Source organism: Grus americana, chromosome 20, assembly GCF_028858705.1.
Source record: "Grus americana isolate bGruAme1 chromosome 20, bGruAme1.mat, whole genome shotgun sequence".
Taxonomy (NCBI): domain Eukaryota; kingdom Metazoa; phylum Chordata; class Aves; order Gruiformes; family Gruidae; genus Grus; species Grus americana.
In genome coordinates, this window is record NC_072871.1 from 5,786,128 (window position 1) to 5,802,736 (window position 16,609).

The window sequence follows — 16,609 nt, forward strand, 5'->3', positions numbered from 1 at the left end:
TGCCCCAGTGTCTGCTCTTGAATGTAGCCCAAAAGCCAAGAGTTTTGCCCCTGCTCAGCCTCCTGGGATGGAGCAACTCCAACCCCCACTCACACCGTCAGCCCCTGCTCCTGCCCATCTATTCTAGCATCCCGGTGGAGACTGTGATGGGGCCAGTGAAGTTCACAGTGGGGCAATGCCATGTCCCCCAGCTCCACAACTCCTCCCCAGGACCACCAAAGACCCCCAAAGGACCCCAGTCAGAGCACCCCCTCCCTCCCCTAGGAACCAGGATCACATTAGAAAGTCCCCAGCCTTGCTGCCCTCCCGTTCTTCCTCTATCCGGGCCTTTCTGCAACGACCACGCAAGGAGCCACTCAACTGCCCAACGCCCCCAAATTCCAGTTGGAAAGATGCAGCTTCACAGCCTGCTTTGTGCCCCGGTCCCCAGGGATGTGCGGCCACACACATGCCCTGCCATCACCCACCACTGCAGACAAAGAACAGCAGAACCCACTGGGGCCAAAAAAGGGGTGAGGTTTCACATCAGATCTCCCCCTCAGAAGGGGAGATGGGGCAGAAGGAGATGGGTAACAAACCACAAGCTCCACCATGGATTTTATTAAGCAAGAAAGAAGTTCAACAGCAAACCCACACGTATAAAGAGCCCCTGGCCTCGTGGCTCTCTGCCCTTGTATTCGACAGCTCTGCTCTCCAGCCACTGGCAGTCTGGAGCTCTGCTTAATTAACCCAGACATCAATCACCTCCCAGACGCAGCGCAAGCACCTGTCATTTCTGTGCTCCCAGGATTCAGACTCTTATTCACAATCGCGTCATTTCGTTGCCCAAGGAGGCGATGATTCCGATTGAAAACCCAGCACAATCACATGGATTTCAGCATTTTTGATGGGGGGGGGACTACAGGGAGACATGGCAGCCTGAGATCGACTCTCAAACAGCCAATCCAGCAGGCATAATACCCAAGGGTATTTTCCTGCCTGCTCCCGTGGGCATGCAGTTGCACACCGCCTGGTCTCCAAGGCGTGAGGCACATCCCATATGACCCATCAGGAGACCAGTTAGGCACCAGTAAAAGATGGGATTTCACTGTTGCACACACCAAACCTGCCTCTGGGCTGCCCTATAAATCACTGGTTTAGCTCCAGTCCAGGGTGGCCCCAAGACTTTAAGACTTGATCTTCCTTGGGGGGGGTGGGAGGAGGGATTTACCTATACAGCCCTAGAGTTGCAGAAGGTCAAGTTTGCTCCGGTGTGTTTTAAACCAGCTCTGCTCCCTCCAATCCCAGCATTTTGGAGCATCACTACCAGAGCCAGCAACCAGACTCAGCTTGCAAAGGCATGGCAGGACTTGCCATCCCTCCACCAAACCACAAACACCAAAAAGGGTCAAGTTTTGTCATGGCACATGGAGGTGCCACTTGGCCTCTACCAACAGGAGGGTGCCAGTTCTTGGCAGGACAAAACTCAGCCCTCGGGTCCGTGGCGGCTGGTAGCAGAGCCGCGCTGCACTCCTGGGCAGGAGGAGATGGAGCGCGGCAGGGGACGGTTGCTGCCTGCCAACGGGGATCCCCTGTCCCCTCCCTGTCCTTGAGCGCTCACACTCGAATGTCCGGGGGAGGGAAGATGCCGATCTCCTCCCGCAGGGACTCCACTGGCTGCTCCCAGTGCTGCTCGTAGTAAACGTTCAGGATACAGCTGGCATTGCGCCCACTCCGAATCGCCCAAGGAACCAGCTTGGTGGCCAGGACCTGCAGCTTTCTGGAACAAAAGACACAGATGGTGACAGTTTTGATTTCCGTGTTTTGTTTCTGCTTTCCTTCTCCAAGTCTCTGGCACATGCCAACCTCATGTGTCCCATGTACCACAAGCCCCTCCACTCTTCTAGCATCCCTTCTACTTATCTCACAGAGGCACAGAAGAGGACAGTGTGCCAGGAAGGTTACAGTCGGCAGCAAACCCAAGACCAAACCTCAGGTTCTGTAATCCCCAAACTGTGCTGGGCCACCAAAACAGATGTGCTGGGACAGGGAACAGCTGCCAGCATGGTAAGGGTCCTGCTGGCCCTCAACACATGCCCGGTCAAGGGCAGCCAGGCCTGGGCATTGCTCCTCCTGCCTGGCACAGGAGATTTGGTGCTGGAAGCAGATGAAAGCATCAGGTTCTGCTTCAGTGACCAGGCAAAGCCGTGCCTCCCGCTGTCACCTCTTCCCTGGGCCACGGGGGCAGAGCAGATGGTTCACACAAGGGATTCCCGTATGAATCCCCCCGGCAAACTAGCAGTGTCCCCTCTTCATCCCCAGAGGATCTCTAAAAGCATCACCCAGGCTGGCACGTCCCCAGGGCAGAGACTCGCTCCTCATTGACCGGGGCCGGTGCCTACCGTGCACTGAGACGGAGGGGGCCGAACGCTGCTCCCAGGACACACATGGGCAGACCCGTCTGGATGGCTTCAAACCACTTCACCACGACCTCACCTGGGAAGGAGCAGGGAGGGGGTGAGCAGGCAGGGTGCCCAGGGCAAGGGCCAGCCAGGGCCACGCGGTCCCGCAACACAGGCTGCACGATCTGCTCCTTCCCAAGGATGGCTATGCACCCGTCCCCTCTGCCTCCACGGCAGGACTCAGGAATGCTTCCCACATCTGACTGTGGCCTCGTCCTGTGCCAGGATGAGCCCAGTTGTGTACCACCCACCCAAGAGGGACGGCCCGGGGCCCCCCGGTGAGCAGCATTCTGCAGTTGATGCTCCACGAGTTTGGGGAACACCTCCTGGGCAGGCTGGCTCCCTGCAGATCTTTAGCAATGCAGCTGCCAAAGCCTGATCCCCGGTGTGGCTCTCCCTGTCTCTCGGCATGGGACAGACCTTTTACAAATGCCGCCAGGTCTCAGCCAAAGCCTGCACAGGAGACTTGACATGCTGGTTCCTGCAGGTTCACCAGCAAGGCTCAACTTGTGACTTGCTATTGAGTCAGACACAAAATGAGGGCAAAGGACATGTGGATGCGCAGATAAGGAGCAAACAGGAACCCCCCACTTCTGCCTTCGCTCGGAGCTTGTGAAACAATCCTCCCCTGGTGCCACCCTCCCTGCCAGGCAGCAAATACCCACCCACCCACCCAGTGGCTGCCTGTACCCAGGGCTCAAGCAGAGCATCTCCCAGCAGGGGAAAGGTGACATCCCGCGGGCTCTCGGTCACCACAGAGCTAGCCATGCAGGACAGTGACAATGCAAACCTCCCCACACATGTCCCCAGGCTGAGGATCAAGGAGTCCAACTGGCCCAGCCCGCTCCATTCCTGGGAGACTTGACTGAGCACCATCAGTGAGGTTTGGCAGCACAGCCCTCTGAGCCTGCTGCTGCTCACCTAGCATGTTGGTTGGCATGCCCAGGAGGGTGTGCATCAGGTCATGGACTTCCCGGTACCGCTGGATCACATATGCCAGCTCTTCATCATCAACAAATTTGGGCGGCATCCGAGTGTCCGGAGAAACCTTCTGCAAATCCAGAGAGGTCCAATTCAGCCCCTTCCAAACCTCAAGTTTCTGGTCTCATTCTTTAATGAACAGAAATACGTGGCCCCCTCCATCAGCACATCTCCCAGCCCTCAATGATGGGGGTCAGTATCATTTACAGGGATGAAAACTAAGGGCCATGCAACACTGGTGACAAATCCATCATCGTCCAACACCCAGCATCTCATCCCATCCCGACTCCCTGTCATTCCCGGAGGGTTCCCCACAGGTTCCTCCATGGCTCCCATCTCCCTCTAAAGCGCATCCATGCTCCCAGTGCAGGAATCAACTACAGTCACGTGCGCCCTGTGAAACCCCACACTCACATTGTCCTCCAAGAACCGGACGTACTCTCGGCCCAGCGTGCCATCTGGCAGCCCCCGCAGCCTGGCCATGTCCAAGGTGGAGAGACGGATGCAAGGCCGTTCCCTGAAAACGAAACACAAGTCAGTGAGTCTCCCAGTGAAACCCACAGCATGGGATCCTGGAGAAAAGGAGCCCCTGGAAACCCCCATCCCCTCCCTCTGCCCTTCCCAGGCATTTTCCTTGCATGGATCCTGACTGCTCGCTGCAGGGATACATCTGTATTTTTATCACTGAGACTGGGACACAAATTGCTTAAAGGATATACCTGAAACCTTGGCAATAAAAGAGTGCTCATCTTGCACCCCTGTAAAACACTGGTGTCCTCTGCACTGAAATGCTGCCACGTGGGCTGCTGGCCAGGCACAGCCCTCAGCAACAGCCAGACCTGGGGGAGCAGAGCTTGTTAGCATCCCTGCAAAGCAGCCAGAATTTCAAAGGAAAAACCCTAACGAGGGGAGGGAATTTGTTCTAAACACAGGTTTAATTTCTCTCCTGCTCAGGCTTTCACCACCAGCCACATGGCAGCTATGCACGGAAAGGTCTCCTCTCCAGGTTGTTGGCAAAAAGGTGTCCCACAGCCCTGGAACTAAACAAAAACCTTTTATTTCCATGCACAGGACAAATTCTTCCCATGATAAAAGCCCTGGAGTGGATCCAGGAGCTGCTCAGCTCCTGGAGCAGAGGTGCCAGGGAGATAAGCAGGACTCGCAACACCTTCACCCTGGCTGCAGAGGCATCCTTCTGTATTTGGTGTCAAAGGGACCTCAGCAGTTTGGAGGACTAAAATAAACCGCTTGCGTGCACAAATCAGACCGCTGCAAATCCCTGCAATACCATGGGGCAAGGTACAGCTGGGCACATCTTTCCCCAGCCCTCGGTGCCTTTGCTGTCCCCTCTCCCTGGGCAGTTCCTCTGGGGCTCAACCCCATCCTGGTGCTCCATGTGCTTTGCTGGGCCAGCGTCTGGAGCCAGGATCAGGCTGCTCTGCACAAATATATGGCAAAAATCAGCTCCTTTGTGGTACAACCCAAACAATACACAAGCGGCAGGTGTGACACGTAACGAGGAGCAGGAAGAAGGCAAGCAAATAAGCGGTAAGATCTTGGTTAATAAGAGACTCATAAAGTCCCTCCTGGTCCTCAGCCTTGCTGTGCTCGATAAGTCCCTGCAGACATGGAAGCAAAAGTGATCAAGTCTTAACAAGACAGACAAGAGAATTGGCCTCATTTCACAGCTTGGGGAGATGCTGCAAGAGCCTGGAAAGAAAATATGGAGGCACCTAAGGAGGAGGCAGACCAGCGGAGACGAAGTCTCCAACACAAGGAGATGCAGCAGCAGGCGCAGGGGAGAAATCCATGGACATGGTGGGTTTTCATTGCTGCTCAGCATCCACGTCCGTGGATTTGTCTCCTGTGCCTGCTGCTGCGTCTCCTTGCGTTGGCACCTGTCAGTTCCAGCAGCGAAGCAGAACAGACAGACAGCAGCGCCTGAAATAGGGCTGGGCCCAGCGAATGCTGTGCTCTTGCCCTTAGACTTGCCACAGGGCTCTTATGATCGTTAAAAATAAAGTAAAATAAACAGCCTGGAGGATTAGAGCTAACAAAATGCCCGTGCTGCTTTCAAGCCAGGAAGTGCATGGCTCTCCCTTCACGGGGCCCAAGGAACGTGCTTGGCCTCATGTCTCCCTCCCCGCCATGAACCACACGGCGAGGGAGGGATGCGGAGGGACGCACTGGAGGATGCGGTAACCTTCAGGATGGTGTTTCATCTTGTCTCGCAGGTTGGGCAGGGCAAGGCAGCCCGTGGTCTCCCCGAGGACTGCCACCATGTCTGAAAGAGAGACCAGAGAGTGACCCAAGAGTGGTTTTCGTAACACCCATCTGTTCTTGGTTTGCAGGTGAGAAAATGGGGCAATGAACCCCTTGGCCAGGAGCAGGCAGGAAGCCTGTGGCAAAGCCAAGACCCCACCAAAATGGATCTTCAGCCTCAGGGCTGCTCTGCCCTGGTGTCATCTGCAGGGAGGGATGTAAGAGCAGGCGTGAGGCCTGGGTGACCAAGGAGGAATGAGATGGGGCTGGGTGGCATCACAGTTGGGCAGGAGGAGATTGCTGGGTGGTGTTTGGGGTTTCTCACCTCATCTCTTCAACAGCCCCTGCCCTGGGCCAGGTCTCAGCCCTGCACTTGGCCCATTACAAAATGTCTCATGCCACAGAAGGAGAAATAAAGTCCCAGGAGACACTGGGCAGGAATCGTTGGGCATTAACAAGGACCCTGGGTGGAACGAGGTCCTCCAGCTCAGCTTACCGTGTCTGTAGGGGTCATAGAGAGCCATAAACGCCGAGCCGGCAGCCAGCAGCGCCTTCTGCAGCGGGCTGGTGGGGATGTGCCCGGGGTACAGCTGGTAGCACCCTTCCTCCTCCTCCTCCTCCTCCTCGCTGCGTCCATCCCGGGCCCGCGGCTCGGTGTGGCTCAGACAGGCTCTGCCTGCGGGGAGCAGGGGGTGAAGGACCGGCCCGGCGAATCGCCAGCGCCCGCGGGGCACGGAAACGGGGCGGGCACCGTCCGGACGCCCTTGGGGCTGCCCGCGGGGGGCGGCGGGGATGGGGGGGAAGGCACTTGCCTGGGGAACAGGGACCCGCCCGTAGCAACGGGACCCCCACCCGCACCGTCGCCCGCCGCATCATCACCGTCATCATCATCATCATCATCATCACACACAACCCACAACCCCCCCCCACCGCCGCCTGCCCCGGAAGCGCCCGGCGGGGCGGAGCGGGGCGGAGCGGGCAGCGCGGCATGGCGGTGCCGGGCGGGCTCTTCGCCGTGTACAAGCCGGCGGGGGTGGCGTGGGGCCGCGTCCGTGGGGCGGTGGAGACCGCGCTGCTGCGCGGTGAGCGAGGCCGGGGCCGGAGCCGGCGGCGGGGACCCCCCCCCCAACCCCTCCCCGGGGGGCTGCCGGCCGCCCCTGACCGCTTCCCGCTTCTCTTGCAGAGCTGAACGCGGCGCCGGGGCGCGCCCCGCGGCAGCACGTCCGCTTCCTGCCCGCCCCGGACGGGACGACGGGGCTGGTGGCCGCGAGGGTGCCGGTGCTGGCCGACCACCCCCTCGGTAAGGGCCGCCGCGGGGTCTCGGCCTGGAGGGGGGGCACTGGGACGGGGCGGTGGGAGCCCCGGCGGGGCAGGGGACCGGCACCGACGCTGTCTCCGTTGCAGTCCGAGGGCCGCGGTTCAGGCGGCTGAAGATCGGAGCGGGTCACCGGCTGGACACGAAGGCCTCAGGAGTCTTCGGTGGGTCTCATCTTGGAGCAGCACCGCGTCCCACTGGCTGCGAGGTGATGGGTTTCCACATAAAGAAGGAATGAACGCTCATCTGTTAGGTGGCAGTACCCCCCAGGTCTCGAGCCAACAAGACAGTGGCAATGGCAAGACACAGGAGCGACCCCTTACCCCCAGCATACAGAGCTTTGCTGTGAGACACCAAACTTCTGCCCATGACACCGTTAGTGGTCTGCTGTGTAACCCTCAATCCCTGTTCCATCACTTGAGTTGGCTTCACTGCGGCCGGTGTTGCTAAGCATTTGCCCCGAAGTACCCAGGTGGAAAGTTTTGGGAAAATCCAAGTTACAGCCTTATAGTTTTAATGACAGGCAGTAATTTGGGGGTTTAATTGCATTGCTCAGACATGACTTCTAAGGAGATACGCCCCTGTCCAGGGGGGAAGAAAAGTAGCGTGAGCGTGCAAGGATGTAAATGCACATCAGTAACTTTCCATGTGGCTGAATAACGGGTTCTCTGTCTTCTGTGTTTCAGTACTTGGCATAGGCCATGGGAACAAGCTACTCACTCATCTGTACAACTGCCACCTGACCAAGGTAGGTGATGGCTCTGAACGGCCTCAGAACATCTGAGTGCAGTGGCACACTTCATTCCTGCCCCGCATGGCCCTTGTGATGGCAATTCTGCTTTAGAGTCTCAAACCCACCAACGCTTTTGAGAACTTTCCGGGTCCAGAATTTCATCCTTCACGTGAGCATCCACACGTGGCCATATGAGCAGAGGATGCTGCTGTTTTCTTGTCAACATTATCATAGCCTGCACTTCCTAGCAACTGCATGGCAGGATATTGCTACGCAACTGTTTGGAGTATTTCTTTGACAAATTGCACTCTTTGCCCTTCTTCAAGGTTTACACTGTCGGTGGGCTGTTTGGTAAAGCCACTGATGACTTCTCAGACACAGGGAATCTAGTAGAGAAGACAACATTTGGTAAGAAACTTAATTGATGTGTTTATTAAAAAACCCAACAGGACACCAAACAAATAGGATTTTAACTGCAAAGCATTTCACCTTTGGTGAATCGGTGGTAAGTTGCACAAAGATAAAAAGGATACCTTAAACACTTTCTAGTTTTTATTTGTACATACAGCCACACGCAGTCCTGACATTGCAGCCCTGTGCTAAATACAACTGCAACATATAGAAAGTCAGTACGAGTCCTGGTCACAGTGGTTGCTACTGGATTGGGTGGGACCCAGATCTCTCCATAAATCGTACCTAGAGATAGTGGTTAGAAGCTTCCATCGACTGAAACTCTTCAAATGCCTGATAAGAGAAACTGGTGTTTCTGAAATCAATTAAGGAAAATCATTCTTCCCTTTGTAGTCCAGCGCTGTGCTGCTCTGTGCATTACCTGGGTACAGCCAGAAGTGACTCTGCTAAAGCCACCTCTCGGCTGGTCTCATCAGCCCATTTTGATGTGACTGCCTGCCAAAGGGACAGTAATACCCTGATGGCACGTTTCAGGCTGCTGTCTCTTCCCATTTTCTGGATGGATAATTGAGACTTTTTCTACCTTAATATTTGCAGATCATATCACAAGGGAGAAGCTGGAACGGATTGTTGCTGTCATTCAAGGAACAAATCATAAGGCCCTGCTGATGTACGTATCCAGTGGGGAAATGCAGCTGACCTGATCCAACTGCTGTTTGCTGGTCTTTAAAACAAATGAGATGATTTTGTTTGCCATAATCTAAAGTCTTTAAAGGTTAGAGTGCTAGACAGGAACAGAGAGAAGTTACTCTGAGTGGTCTGAATTCTGGTGAGAGGCTGCAGTTAAGTGTCCTTCTTAGGTCCTAAAATAGCTGGAGATTTCAGGATACATTCGCTACATTAGGACCTACAAAAATATCTTGTAGACATGACCAAGTACCTCCCTCCCAAACTGTGCTATGCTACTGACAGTATATAGCATTAAAATGTATGCAAAGACAGTTTTAAGAATAAAAATTGCAGCTCTGCTTTATTGGGGGTGGAGATATTTTGAATCCCATTGAAGAGATGTACTAAGTGTCTGCTCTGTTCCTTTTTTTCTTTTTCCAGGTATTCTAACATTGATATGAAAACACAAGAGGCATACGAGCTGGCTGTCAAAGGGTTGATTCGCCCCATGGGAAAAAGCCCTCCAATAATCACAGCAATCCGATGCCTCCAGTTTGCACTTCCAGAATTCCAGCTAGGTAGGTCTGGTACAAAATGTTCTGGGGAAATTTGAGTATATATTATGGCAAATAAGTCAGTAAACTTCAGTTTCTTATTAGCAATTTAATGCTAAATGAGTTGGTGAGAACTTTGTATGAACACAATTGTAATTGGTAATCCCTGCAGAAAATTTAATGATTTGTAATTTCCGAAGTTACAAAAGCATCTCCTCGTTAGATGAACTCTTTAGTGCCGTGGAAAGATTTTTTTGCTAGGGTGAGATCTGGAACCCTCACAGTACTGAAGCTAGAGTACATCAAGCCAGCTATACATCTAGCTCATACATTTTTCCCTGCCAGTTTCAGATCTAAGACTGAGGCAAGAAAATTTGCATAATGAATATCTATGGGGCAAAAGTCTTTCTTATCCCAGTGTTTCAGTGTAATGCATTTCAGTGTTGGTTTTGGGTTTTTTTTTAAAGTGTGGTTTGCTTTCCTTTTCTCCTACTCCTCACAAATTATTTGTCTTATTAAAATGGTACCTTTTCTTATCCCCTTTGAAATAACTAAATTTTTACGTTACTCTCCTGTATCTATAGGTTTGTTTTCTAAAACATTCACTTTGGGAGGTGCTAAGACATGCTGCAGCATACCAGAAAATCATAATCCATCCGTGCCGTATCTTAAATAGTCTCTTCTACCAAACCAGTTCTTTCAGCATAACTGGGTGATGTCTAGATTTACAGACAAGGTTTGAATTTGTGTCAATACTTTGCTTCCTCTGACGGAATCTCTCTGTCCTTCTAGAAATCCATTGCCTGCATGAGACTCAGCAGTACCTCCGAAAAATAGTTCATGAGATTGGTCTGGAGCTGAAATCATCTGCTGTGTGCACACAAGTGCGAAGAATACGTGATGGTGTTTTTACACTGGATGATGCGCTCCTGAGAACACAGTGGAACCTGCAGAGTATACGGAATGCAATTTGGGACTGTCAGCTTAAAGTGAAAACAGAATTAGAGAAAACACTAGGCCATCAGGATAAAAGTCTTCTTCCTAAGATGGCTGCGGAGATGGCCCACGCTGCAGACGGCTGAGTGCGTGCTACGGAGGGAATGTCCACAAGCAATCTCTGTAGCACAATAACACAGCTACATGCTGACAGCATGATGGACAGCAGAAGGAAAGAGGTTAATTGCAGTTCACTTCCACCCTTTCCTTGAGATGACTTTAATCAGAGAGGCATTTTTTTCAGTGACAGGCTGTATAATTTTTTTTAAAGCATTGCAAACAGTTCATTAACAGGAGTTAGCTGTGCCAAAATTCCTGTTGACTTCGGGAACATTAGGTTGCTAAGGGATATAAAAACCCATCCCCGAATTGTTTAGCGGCAGGAAATACAGACAGCTTCTTACAGAGCTGTATTCCCTTGATTGCACGGATTTGTTTGTTCCTTGCAACTGGCAGCATAACTTATCTACTATATGGATTTTATTTTCCCTCTGTTGTCCTATTTTCTTTCCATTAGCCCTGCTTTCAGACAAATAAGAGCTCAAAATCAGACTGAGAGAGGGATGTGCAGGAGAAAACACAGCTTACACAAAGCAATGCAAGGAAATGGTTATATCCAGAGTAGGCGTGTGTGATGAGGAAAGTGGCTTGTAATAGGGACTGATGCATAAGAAATAAAACAGAAAGTGACCTAAAGGGGAAGAGGATGGTTCTTGGCTCAGTGCTCAGCCGTCAGCACACTGACTCATTAAAATAAAAAGACCATGCTGCTTGGTTTTTTTTTTCTTCTGAGAAATGAAGGGCGTTCATGGGGTCTGTGGTATCTGTTCTGCAGCAGCTCCGTGCAGACAACTCTGTAAGCTCTCCAATACTCTCTTCTCTGTTAGCTCATTATAGATTGATCTGACTTAGCAAAAATACTCCTTTCTAAATTTAAAGTCTGAAGTTACATTTACCATTATTGGACTCAATATTTTTCCAGCTATACACTTAGAGTGGAGATTTACTTCTAGAAATCAGTAGAAGAGATTTGTTCTATTCCTCTTCTGGATTTGGACAAAGGCCAGCATATTTTATCCTCCAGCTAGCTGTTAAGGTACAAGAAGTAACTCTGGGAGGAGCAGTAAGAGGGGCTGTGATGAAGTACCTTAGTGGTAGAGTCCTGTCCTGAAGCATCCCAGGAGTCATTAACTTTGATCCTGGAATCCTTCAGTTGTTCTGGGTTTCCCGGCTCTGCACAGAGCAGCAGTGGAGCGTAGCTGCCACCATGTGGCACATTACCGTGCCAGCTGCGGAGCCGCAGGGACTCCCCAAGGACAATTTGCTCTTACCTCAGCTGGTTGGTTCTGCGTGTGTTCGTCCTCTGTGGACAAGGGACTGGGACCAGGGCACTTCCACGGACAACTGCCTTGTGCTGACTGAAGTGTACACCCATCACCACAGAAGCGTGAGTTCTGGAGCCGGGCAGAACCCTTGCAGGGCTACAGCTGCGAGTTTTAATACCAGTGCTCCTGCAAGGAAGTGAAGAAAACTTGGTCTTCTCAGTCCTTAAATTACCTTCAATAACTTTGGTAATGAAGTATACTTCATTCCACGTGGCTTACACCTAATGCAAACTGAAGGAATTTCTGTACGTACTCCCCATTGCAAAAAACATTTCCAGTTACTTGTACAATTGCCAGATAAACATTTTGGTTGGAACACTCCAGGCTAAACCACTTCTTTCACGTAGAACGTGCCAGTCGAAACAGCAACGTGGGTTTTGAGAACAAAGTTAGCATTTTCCCAGTTCTAGCCTCCTCGTGACTTTTCCTCCCCTTAAAATTACTCCAAAACACAGTAGTTTTCCACACTTGGCACAAGGGAGTTTATGGTGGGGAGGGTATACCTGTAACCATGCCCATGAGTCTCCATTCTCACATGGCCCCAGTAAATACCCTGCAGAGAAGCACAGCCGTACATTAGCAGAGACTTGCTTGAATGAATAACAGGATACAGGCTTCGTCCAGCCCCCTGTTCAGACCCCTCCTCACAGCCTTTGTGGCAAAACAAGATACTTATTAGTGATATTTCTGTGCCAGGGCCAAAACCAAGAGCACAGCAACAATTATCTGTTCTCAGCAGCCGCCTCGTGAGCATGTTCTGGTTTCTAAGCACTACGAAGACAGATTCATTTGATTGAAATTTGGAAATAATGAGCAGACTGCAGCATTGCCTGACTGGAGACCGGGGGGGAAAACTTACTGGCAGGAAGGTATTCAAAGTAGAAACAGGCAGAAGGACATCAAGCTTGAGTGAAAAAAGAACAATGGATCTGCAGTCAGCAGAGCGCTTTATCACTTAGAACTGCACAAAGCAGCCAAATTTAGTCTGTGCAGTCACCCTCAATCCTGACATTGAAACATTTATGCTCTCAACATGATTTTGCATTTAGCACACCACACACTTTCACAATGACTCTGCATTTAGAGGAGAGTAAAGGTAATTCTGCACCTACCCATTACTGGGTAGTGCTGCCATGCTGCCTCCATCAAGTCCTCAGAAAACATTTGAATAATAGATGTTGCAATTGTCTCAGAATATAGTTTAAGAATTTGTTCCCAGGTTCATGCAATGTTTTATAGACTCTTAAAGTGAATTACTGAGAAATGTGATAGCTGCTTTATTCAGACTGGACAGTTAAACACAACTTCACGTTTTGCCATTTACTACAGAAATGATACAAAACCTCTAGATACCAGAGCAGTCAAGTACAAAAATGCAGAACACCCAGACTTATCCAGATTTGATCATAAAACAAAACCCCCAAACCACCACAGCTTCAGCCTTCTTCCCTCCACACTTCTGAGGGTTTCTTCTTTTCTTTCAAAGCAGCTATTACATTGCACATTTGTATGCCCTCACTTCTTGTATCCATTCAGTATCCAAATAGCCCCTGGACATTATAGAGAAGCAGAGGCTCCATTGGAAGAGTCTTAACATCAATCAGACTTACAATCTTTCCAACAAAAAGAAATAAAAATACTGTTGATCGTTGATCAGATAGTAGATGAAATTATCCAAAGTCCTACATCCCTTTCCCACAAACAGAAAACAGTTAATAAATTCAACAACTTTCATGTTCCAAAGCTTCTTAGAAATAGGGCTGTTAACCCATACTCTGTTGCAATTCTGCATGCATACATCTGAGGCCACCTTATGTCAGTTCTAAATTGATATGGCACCAAAACATAAAGGCCCAGTAACAGTCATTTTTGCAAGACGTGGCAGTCATCAGGTTCAATACTAGTCGCTAAGCTCCAGATCGTATTCAGGGTAGAGCTGCTTTGTAGTAACTCCTCGGATAACAGCTAGAAAAGAAATACCATTGCTTGCATTAAACAAAGATCAGATCAGTCAGAAAAGTTGTGTTTTCCTCCCAGTAGCCCCTAACTATTCCACAGAACCTCCCATAGCTAAGAAACCAATCTAAGGTTTTGCAGCTATGCTCCTCACTTGTCTCAACACTTTTTTTAAGCATATGAAGAACAAAACTGACAAAAATTCATAAGACTTATCAAATTTTGGTAATCCATAACACAGACTAAAATACTGGTAAATGACAATTTTTTCACATGTTCAGTTCTAAAAATGTCCTAACAAAACAACAGCAAAAGTGTTTATGTTTGTACAAACGAACATAATCCTAGAACTGAAGAATCTCTAAAACAAGCTCTGCCTTCACAGCATAGTAGCTTCTCTCTGTCTATATGAAAACATTGACTAAGAAGTTCTTCAACGGCTTTCCCCTTCCTTACCCAGCTTGCCTAGCAGCATCTGTCCAGCATCTTTAATATCATTATACTCATGGAGCAGAGAGATGTGCTTCTCCAATTCCTCCAGGCTGTAGCCTCTGTAACAATAAAACCAGAAAGGTCAAAAATGACAGAGTGGGATTGCTGCTGCCGTATAGTGGGTGCTGCCACTTGCAGCCACACACAGTAAGGATATTTGTGATACCCAAACCTGGCACATCTAAAGCAGAATCTGAAGGTAGCAAGTACAGCTGCTGCAAGTCATGAACATGAAAGCTAGAAATGAGCAGATCCCAATTTTGAGAGTTTTTTTGCCACTTCAAGACTTATAAAAAACCCCCCAACAATCCACCCAAATTCTCAGAATCAAGTAGAAAAAGGAATAGGCTGTGGTGAATTCAATTTATATGTATCTCTAATCTGTAGCTAGGGAAAAAAAATTAAGGTCTGTTTATCCTCGAGGATAAAACAAAAAAAAAAAAAGCTTTGTTGTTCTACCATTTCCAGTCTATGCATGTTATCTTAGAAAATATCACTCCTTTGCAACAAATCATCCAGAGATTCCATCTCTTTAAAAATCAAGCAGCAATTTTATCTCAAAACAGTTGCTAATAAGCAGCTGCCACATTGTGTCATAAGAAACCACAATAAAACAGTTGCACTGCCCTGTACGCAGCACTCGTCATGCCAAAATATTCTACAGGCCACTTGCTTGCCTGGAAAACAGTTCTGCTTCTTGAACACAAAGGTTTAACCCACTCAGACACAAAACACATGAACAATTCATCAAGATAGAACAAAAAAGGAAACAGTTTTATCTGGGACTAAATTTGGCAGGTCATACAAGTCATGATCTCAATTTTAATTCTGACATGAACAAGCTCTTCTGGTAACATGACATGTTATGACATCACAATAGTTAAAATTATTCATTCCCAATTTACATGTAATTATCTCAACAATTTCTGGGGTAAAGTTAAAATCTTCTTATCCAAGATCTCAGTAAAACTTGGTTTGCTTTACCAAATAAACCAGAAAGAATTCCCTCTTGTCTTTAACAGGTCCCATAAGTCAAAACACCACCATAATCAACATTGTATAGCACCGTGATAAAAACGGCATAATAGACTAGCTTATAGCAATAATTCCTGGACCACGTTTAGTTTTAAAAACAAGAATAATTGAGGCATCACAGTGAACACTGAGCTTGCCAAGGACATACTCAGACAATAATTGTGCAATTTCCTGGTCTAGAGCAAGGTCTTTCTGCTTCAGCTCTTCGATTTCACACCGCAGGGCTTCTTCGTTGGCTCTGTTAGGTTTGCAGGACCTTGGAGATGGGATCTGTAGAGCACAGAAGACATTTAACACTAACTTAGCACTGGATAAGATCCTACAGTGCTGCGGGGCAGCGATCATTAAATACACTGTATCAATGGATTAAAAAAAAGAGAAAAAAGGAAAAAAAAATCTCCTGGGCAGGGTGGAGGGGAAGCTCAGGTAAAATATTTTTCAGTTTATGTAACATCAGCCTGCTTCATATAATATCCTACAGCATTTTGTAGATTTGCAGTATAAAGTAATAATAATATCATCACAGTTCGGGTTTTAAGAAAAGCTCCAGGACGACGCAGTGCTAAACCGCGGGTCGCCAGTTACTCAGGCAACGAGCAGCTTCACCCTCCACGAAAAACACTCCGTGCTGTGCCGTGCCGAGCCGAGCCATCGCAAACGTGCGAGCGGCTGCCGAGGAGCACCGCCCGCCGCCGGCTCCCTCCGCTGCCGCAGGCCCCGGTCCCCCGGACATGGGGGAGGCTGCTCCCGGGAAGAGCCGCCGAGCAGGGCCCGCCTCCCCCCCAGCCCGGGCGGTGACTCACCGGCGACTTGAAGCCGGCCGTGCCGCTCCGCCGGCCGCCACCGGGGGTCCTGGCAAAGCAGAGGGGCGCCGCGTCAGAGGCCCGACGCCCCCGCGGCGGGGCCGGGCCGGGCCGGGCCAGGCCAGGCCAGGCCAGGCCGAGCCGCCTCAGCGGGGGCGCGGCGCAGCGAGAGAGGGGAGAGGGGGCAGCGAGGAACCGGCTCCTACCTCCTCGGCAGAGCCCGCGGCGGTGCAGGCGGATGGCGGGGCGGGCTGTGGCCCGCGCTCGGTGGGACCCCCTCGGCCAGGGCTGCCGGCTCCCGCCGCACCGGCACAGACTGCGCCGCAGGGCACGCCGGGAGTTGTAGTCGCGCTCTCGCGGGGCACGCCGGGAGTTGTAGTCGCGCTCTCGCGGGGCACGCCGGGAGTTGTAGTCGCGCTGCCGCCGTGGGGCATGCCGGGACGGGTAGTTTCCCCCTGACAGGGCCCGGCCGCGCTTCCCGCGCCCAGCTCCGAGCTCTGGAGAACAAACTTCCCCGTGTGAAGCTGCGGGTGGCATTTAGGTGGGCAGGACATAATTAACCCAATTACTACAGCC

The 16,609-nt window shown here is 50.6% G+C and overlaps 3 protein-coding genes across 3 annotated transcripts; 1 reads left to right on the forward strand and 2 right to left on the reverse strand.

Annotated features, from left to right (window-relative positions):
- Window positions 1-587: 587 nt before the first annotated feature.
- On the reverse strand, window positions 588-6,626 carry COQ4 (coenzyme Q4). The gene is made up of 7 exons (XM_054848757.1): window positions 6,493-6,626; window positions 6,181-6,356; window positions 5,610-5,706; window positions 3,837-3,939; window positions 3,363-3,492; window positions 2,382-2,475; window positions 588-1,759 (listed from the first exon to the last, which is right to left on the reverse strand). Exons 1-7 carry the CDS (start codon window positions 6,585-6,587, stop codon window positions 1,597-1,599), a joined length of 858 nt encoding a protein of 285 aa, XP_054704732.1. The 5' UTR covers window positions 6,588-6,626; the 3' UTR covers window positions 588-1,596.
- Window positions 6,614-11,129, forward strand: TRUB2 (TruB pseudouridine synthase family member 2). The gene is made up of 8 exons (XM_054848756.1): window positions 6,614-6,766; window positions 6,868-6,984; window positions 7,089-7,163; window positions 7,686-7,747; window positions 8,059-8,140; window positions 8,741-8,813; window positions 9,254-9,390; window positions 10,159-11,129. Exons 1-8 carry the CDS (start codon window positions 6,673-6,675, stop codon window positions 10,446-10,448), a joined length of 930 nt encoding a protein of 309 aa, XP_054704731.1. The 5' UTR covers window positions 6,614-6,672; the 3' UTR covers window positions 10,449-11,129.
- A 1,871-nt stretch (window positions 11,130-13,000) lies between these two features.
- On the reverse strand, window positions 13,001-16,587 carry SWI5 (SWI5 homologous recombination repair protein). Its single transcript, XM_054849157.1, has 6 exons — window positions 16,494-16,587; window positions 16,240-16,384; window positions 16,034-16,082; window positions 15,379-15,500; window positions 14,160-14,254; window positions 13,001-13,712 (listed from the first exon to the last, which is right to left on the reverse strand). The coding sequence occupies exons 1-6, from the start codon at window positions 16,585-16,587 to the stop codon at window positions 13,648-13,650; spliced, it is 570 nt and encodes a 189-aa protein (XP_054705132.1). The 3' UTR covers window positions 13,001-13,647.
- Between the last annotated feature and the right edge of the window lie 22 nt (window positions 16,588-16,609).